General features: G+C 38.2%; 1 protein-coding gene across 1 annotated transcript in view; it reads left to right on the forward strand.

Annotated features, from left to right (window-relative positions):
- RP1 (retinitis pigmentosa 1 (autosomal dominant)) overlaps positions 1-7541 on the forward strand; it is a 185216-nt gene that overhangs the window by 63813 nt on the left and 113862 nt on the right. The window contains exon 24 of the mRNA XM_009332103.1: positions 2451-2614. Coding sequence (XP_009330378.1) covers positions 2451-2614 — 164 coding nt within the window. The remainder of the gene's footprint in view (positions 1-2450; positions 2615-7541) is intronic.

Here is a 7541-nt window from a genome sequence, read left to right on the forward strand (position 1 = left end):
AGATTACAAATTTTAGGATTCTTCTCTTATACCCTCATTGTCCTTCAAACACGAAGTTCTGTCTGTTTCCAGAAAAAGAAAAAGCTGCAAAGTCAATATAGAGGAGTGCATACCAAAACTCTTTTTTATCATGTTTTTGAGGAAGTTTGATTCTCTTTTTTACCTTGAGAGTTGTACTTGTGTGCAAAACAGTTTACTGATACTACACTTATCCTTTGGAGGCAGGGGTTGAGCTAGCTAGAAGATACTATCTCAAGAGTACCAACTGCGTTGTTTCAAAACTGCATTGCTTAACAAAAGAGAGACTTGGAGAGGATAACAGTAGAAAAGACCATCAGAAACACTTGAGGTACAATAAATCATACAATGAACAATTTGTTTCTGAATGACTTTTGAATTTTTAACAGGAGTAGTGGGTCATATTTTACCCTTTGTCTGCACCATTCTTCATAAACACTTATAAATTGAATTGTCCTTATTTTCCAGCCAAATGGTCCAAAGGAACTTTGTCTTTAAGGAATTAATATTATATTTGAGAACAGAAGAGGCTGACTTTTTTGGTAAATGAGCTCTTCTATGGGGCAGGGAGCCCATGCCTTATGCTCTCTGTTTCCACCTTCAGTGTGCAGAGGCTTTTCACACTTCTAATTGATGTTGATCCTTTTGTAGCCTGGTGCTATGTTTCTTTTGTCAAGAAAGTGGGTCTATAGAGAAAGTTGTGAGGATGCAAATTTTCAGATGCACAAAAGATTTTGTTACAAGCTGGAGTCTGACAATTTTTAGTGGAAATTAGATGGTTCACGTCCTTTATAGAATCACAGAATGGCTTGGGTTGGAAGAGATATTTGAAGATCATCTAGTCCACCCCCCCACCATGGGCAGGGACATCTTTCACCAGATCAGGTTGCTCAAAGCCCCGTCCAACCTGGCCTTGAACACTTCCAGGGATGGAGCATCCACAACTTCTCTGGGCAACTTGTTCAAGTGTCTTACCACCCTTACCATAAAAAATTTCTTCCTTGTGTCCTATCTAAATCTACCCTCTTTCAGTTTAAAATCATTCCCCCTTGTCCTGTCACCACAGGCCTTGGTAAAAAGTCTTTGCCTTTCTTATAAGCCCCCTTTATATATTGAAAGACTGCAATAAGATATCCCTGGAAACTTCTCTTTTCCAGGCTGAACAACCACCTTTCTTCACAGGAGAGGTGTTCCAGCCCTCTGATCATTTTTGTAGCCCTTCTCTGAACCCGCTCTTGTGCTGGGGTCCCTGGAGCTGGAATACTCCAGGTGGGATCTCACCGGAGCAGAGTGCAGGGGGAGAATCACCTCCCTCGACCTACTGGCCAGATCTGATTGATCAGACCAAATGAGCTGTTGCTGTTTTCTGAATTCCCAGCTGTGTATTTATGTGTATTCAAAAATCTATCACCTTCCAAAACCAAGTGTCAGCAAGACCTCAAAAATTTGGAAAATAGGAGATCAAACTTCCTGCTCCAGTCTTTGTGGGGCAAATTACTGAGGGATAATGGGGCTGGCCCAAGACAAATACTTCTGTCAGACAACAGTTTTAATTCACGCAGGCATTACCAGACAGCTTTCTATTAATAAAACTGCAATGTACACTGTGGCATTTATTTATAAGATGACTGTGTGCTGGTATTTCATTTGTTGTTTGGCTTGCACAGAATGAATTTAAGTCACTAAGTGGAACTTGTTTCATACAGGCAAAAGCTGGAATCAAAAGAGGGGTGGAGAGCGTGCAATCCCAGCTTTTCAGATGTAGAAATGCATTTTCCAAATATGAATTGTTCTTTTTTAAAAAAAGATTTATATTAAGCTGCTTTCAGATATTTAAATAACTTGTGTGCATTGTATGGGAGCAGAGATGACATTTTAGTATCAGGGATGCTATATATAAAATGATTTTCTAAAGAGTCCCTGTCTAGTGTCAGAATTTTCTACCAAATCTTTTTTTTCATGCTAATCTCAATGTCATGCCTCCATCTAGGCAAACAGAGCTCTTCTTGATGTGTCACATCAACATAAAATGAGAGGAAATTGTGCTTAATCAGGATGCTTTGATATTTTTTCCTGTTGCATTTCTTGGTTATATGTGTTGTCATAATCCAAATTCTGGAGGTTGGGCTTTTTCCGTGATGACCCACAGTGTTATCACTAGAAATCTCACTAGGCTCTATGTTCATATTTCCAGTTTTAGTACACTGCAAACCTCCTAAATCTTTAAAGTTACACAGCTTGCCTAAGATGAGTTTGAATGATGTAGTGTTTAGCCAATCTTCTGTTGCCTCTCCCAGCATCATTACCTTTTAGGTGCATAGTAGTTACAGTCCCTGGGCTAAACTATGCTTTTATTTATATCTTTCAAGTAACTTGTTACATATCAGTAACAGTTATAAAAGCATTTTGATTTTTTTTTTTTTACTTTACAGAAGGAGACTGGAAGATAACTGTAGTCACTGGGGATTTTGTAACAGCTGGCACAACAGCAACCGTATCCCTTTACGCTTATGGAGAAAACAAAGCTTCTGGTCCTATTATTTTGGGATCTGGGAAACACCAGATGTTTAATCCCAACAGTGAAGATACATTTAAGGTATAGTATGGCTGTTATATAAACACTGGAGAATTCAAAACATATACAAAATAGCTTTTGTCAAAACTGGATAATAGCGGTAATAAAAAGGACTCAAAGCAATATGTAAGGATCATTGAATATTTCTGAGGGAGTGGCTGACTTATGATAGTAAGATTTCAATCAGCAAACGTATCCCGAACTGCATCAAGCAGACATGCCTCTCGCAGAATCTGCTTGATACCTGCATCTGCTTGATGTGCTAGTTTTAACTAGGTGTTGTTCATTTGCAGAGGTAGAAAAAACTTTCTTTGCTTGTTCTTTGCGTTGATGTAATAAGATAGTCCTGGCTATGGCTTGTGTTGCGTATCCATCTTTGGAAGCGTCCACTGTAAATTTTTCCCTGGGCTTTCTCAGACTTCTACTGAAGCACACTGTCGTGCAGATCTTTTCTTGGAGAAAGTAAGAAGGAAAGGGGGGATGGCTAGGGACTAGAGTCAAATCACACTGAGTAGGTTAACTCAAGTGATTTAGACTAGCGATGTCCTACTTCTCCAAGCAAATGGGGAGGTTTCTCTCTTCTTCAGAGAAACCTCTGAGAGGTACTTCAGAAGCATGACATTTCCCAGGGCTTCTCCAAGTTCCTGTAATTCCTACAACTTCTTCCAGTTCCTATAGTTCCTCAGGAGTGTACCTGTTGCAATTGTTAAATCTGCAATCTGTTATTTAGGTTGAAATAATTTATGCGTAATAAACAGATGATGGGGAATCAGTGACAGATAGGACAGGAAGTTTCTCTGATTTTTTTTTTTTTTCCAGTTTGAAGTATAAATATGTAAGTTCTTGCAGAGGCAAGTCAATGGCAGTCTTTCCCTTACTTTTATTTAAGTTGAAAGTAACTTGGCTAAAGTTTGCAGATAATGCAAACTCATTTTGAGTTGCATATCTTGATAAAGATTCTCTCATATCAAAACAGGAAGGTGAAATCAGTGTTTATCTGAAGACTAAATTTAAGTGTTCCTTTTCAAATCGTTCTGTCTAGATGATCATCTTGGATATTTATTCAGCTGGTTAATGCTGTCTGACAGCAAGTTCTTACTCGTTTATTCAGTTCATTGAGGGAAGTACCAAGAACATTTGTTTGTTTTCTTTCTCTTTGGAAGGAACAGTATGTTTCTCAAAGCATCGTTTTTATCCTCCCAGCATCAAAGCAGGACCTGATACCTGGTCCAGGAGCTCTGATGATCTGTTGCTATCCACACTAGCACCCCGGTTTAGGTCTTCTACACTGTACCTAGGTCTTTGTGCCTGATATTTTTCTTTGGTGATATACCACTGAAAGCCTGGAAGAGGCTTGGAGGCTAGGCCCAGCACTTTGGTGCAGTTTAAGTGTGGTGAATCTGGACTGAGGAGTACAACTTAAACCTTCTACAAAATCTAATTGTGTAATGAAACTTTTAAATTCGTGTGTAATGAGACCTTTAAACTTCAGGGGTTCCTGAGGAGGCTTCTCCCTGAATTCTAACCACACCATCAAAGCTTCAAGGTTGACCATCCATTATTTCTCAAAACCACTTACTTAACTTTCAGTCTGTGCTGATCAATGGGGAGAGAAAGAAAAGAACAGATAAAGTAATTTTGCTTCCTCTTCCCACATTTTTCCCCCTTAAATGTCTCAATTTAATATGGTATGAGTTTTTTCTTAATCCAAAAAAAAGCTGTGTTTTCCAAATATTTCACCACTTTGTAACTCTGCAGTTTTCCAACATTAGGAGCACCATGTAATAGCATCAGTGTTGCTAAAAACTGTGGAGTTGCAGAAAAATTGTATAGCCCCTATTGCTTTCGTTTACACTAGTTTAATCTGGTAAGTACATTGGGGAAAATCTTGACTAAATGGTCCTTGATTTACAGTCTTCGTGTAGAAATGTGCTGCATATTTGAAGGCTATTTAAACTCCAGGTAACCACCTTTGTTTTAAGAAAGTGTTAACTGATGCAGGGAGCTGCAAGAGTTCAGCATAATAGAATGGAAAAAAAAAAGCACAATCATGTCCCACAAAAACAATCAAAGTACCATCTCATTTCAAAATCCCTTTGGTCACAGATATTATCATAAGAAATTACAGAGAAATGGCCCACCAAAAGAGAATGAGACAAAACTGTACTGGATTATCTTAATAAAAATCAAGAATAGTAGTGTGACAGAAAGTACAGTTGACTGCATAGTAACTTGGATACCTAAAAGTAAATAATGAATATTCAGTAACATTAAAAATAATGAAAAAAGAAAGTTATTAAAACTTGACTAAATCAAATGGTGCTCCTCTATTTACTCCTGAGATTTTGTTGCTCATCTAGAACGTGATTTTGATGTTGCTTGCATTGCTGTGTACAGCTGGTGTAACTTCATTAAGTTTGGCTCTCTCTCTTTAAGGTTTGTGTAAATTAGACTAAAAACTGGTCGACCTCCAGTGTAATGGAGGTAGAATGTAACAAGGCTATTGCTCTTGGAGACTTCCATATGATGGTGGCACATGAAATTCACTGAAGGTAACTTACAGATACTGTGTGATGGGGAGAGTTCTTGTTTCTGACTGGAGTCTTGGGTTCTAGGTACTCACAAGACAGTTGTGTATAAACTGCACTATATTTGCCCTTGTGGCTTAGCAATTTTTCCTACCAGATGGGAAAGTCAGGGATGAACAATATGGGAATGGGAAAGAAAAGGAATGTAAATTTGATGGATTTCCCTTTCTGTTCTGTAATTGTTCCTGTGTGTTCAAAGAAACTACTTCTAGGCTATGGTTTTCTGCTTCTGTCACTATTCAGGCATAGTTTTTAGGGCATAATATTTCTGTTGAGAGTCATTCCTCCTCCAATAGAGGGACATCAATCTACCATAAGTTACAGCTTTCATCACAACTGTGATCTGTTTCCTGCATTTTCCTCTGGTGTCATCACAGTCCCTGAGTATTTCTCAGTATTTTAAAAATACTGATTTTGGCAGTATGTTGAGTTGCTCAAGACACTGAAGCTTTAATTATATTGTAAATTATATTCTCCAGAGCCCTGTATTCTGCATCATCATTCTTTGAAACATGGCGAATTATCTCTTAAGAGTATACACACTGTTTGATAAAGAAATTCTTTTTATAAGTATTCTTTTAATGTTTGGTCATGCCAAATATTCCCTTCTGTGTCAAAGAGAATTAAGCAGAAGACTGTAAGCCTATTATCTTCTGTAAAAGCCAGCTACAATCTCTCAGTTTTTATAACTTCAATACAGAATAATTCCATACCTTCAGGTACAAGTTCTGCTCTTTTACTAACAATGAAGTCAGTAAAAGCACTGACTGGTTCAGTAGATGTGCTTTCAAAATATTGTATGCTAGCCTTAGTGAGAGTGGCAGGACCTAGCATGTCCTTAACAAGAATACTTCCATGCTTTGCTTTGTGAGTTTGCTTCATTATCAGCTCTGCAATCTCTTTAGGGCAGTGTTGCTCTTACTGATCTCAATACATTGTCAAGTTTATCTTAAATAACACTGTATTAAGGTATTAAGAGTGCTGGATTTTTTTCTAAGAAATCTTCAAAATTTTCACTTTAACCTTATGTTATATTTTGTAGTTGGTGGCTGTCTTTGTAAGGGAGATAGTTGTTCCATTCTTGCAAGCATGGGACATGGAGTATGCGTGACATTTTAGGAGAATTGGAAACTGGAATCTATCCCTGGTGTGAATTTTGCTGCGTGAGCCCATTTCTCTAACTTGTAAAGCTGGTGCCATATTCAGTTACACTATTTAAAGTTTCTTCATCTGTATAAACAGTCCTTTAAAAACTGCCATAATCTACGAGGGCAAAATGCCAGAAAGTAATATAGGTAGATGAAAAGCAGGGCTCCTACTAATACTTGCAGGGATACTTGATCATAAAACTTAATAAATAGTGTTCCTGTGATGAGATTGTTACAGTGTTAAAACCAGCCTTTTTCTTTCCAGTTACATGTACCTTGTTTGTAAAGAATTGTGTTCATCAGGTGCACCTTATGCTGTATTGCATCACATAGAGGCGTTATACTTAGAATTTTATCTGTTTTTCATTTTGGTTTCCTCCTGTTTCTATAAAATTATCAGTCATTTTAAATAATCTATGCATTAGTAATTGACACTCCTTCCTTTAGAATCAGCATTATGGACTGTAAAAATCTGTCATGTTTCACTGTGTGTCTTTCATTCCTGTACCCTGGATCCATGTTCATTCTTTCGTCAGTCAAAACTGAGATCTCTAAAGTAAAATGAGAATTAGTGGGGAGAAAACCAAATGTTATAAAAATAGGTTGAAACAAATCCATTTTCATGCTTTTCCTTCCATTATTGAAATAAAAGAGCCTGTAATGAGCTGTAATCTCTTCCCAAGTGGGAAGATTGAAAAAGTGACCGCAAACACTAATGTAGCTATCCACTCTCTTAACCATGGGACTCCCAATGCCTAAAAACTGGGCATAGCTTCTGTCCTGCTATTTTCCAGCTGTCCCTGTTTGCCATAACAGCCATTTAGGTGCAGAAACAGTTGAATAAAACTTAGAGAAACCCAGACTTTAGTCAGATTATAGAATCATAGGATCATAGAATAGTTTGGGTTGGAAGGGACCTCTAAAGGACATCTAGTCCAACCCCCCTGCCATGGGCAGGGACATCTTCAACGAGAGAAGGTTGCTCAGAGCCCAGTCCAACCTGACCTGGAATGTTTCCAGGGATGGGGCATCCACCACCTCTCTGGGCAACCTGGGCCAGTGTTTCAACACCCTCAGCGTAAAACATTTCTTCCTTCTATCTAATCTAAATCTACCTCCCTTTAGTTTAAAGCCATTCCCCCTTGTCCTGTCACAACAGGCCCTGCTAAAAAGTCTGTCCCCATCTTTCTTATAAGCCCCCTTTAAGTGCTG

This window comes from Pygoscelis adeliae, unplaced genomic scaffold (genome assembly GCF_000699105.1).
Source record: "Pygoscelis adeliae isolate BGI_AS28 unplaced genomic scaffold, ASM69910v1 Scaffold98, whole genome shotgun sequence".
Lineage (NCBI taxonomy): Eukaryota > Metazoa > Chordata > Aves > Sphenisciformes > Spheniscidae > Pygoscelis > Pygoscelis adeliae.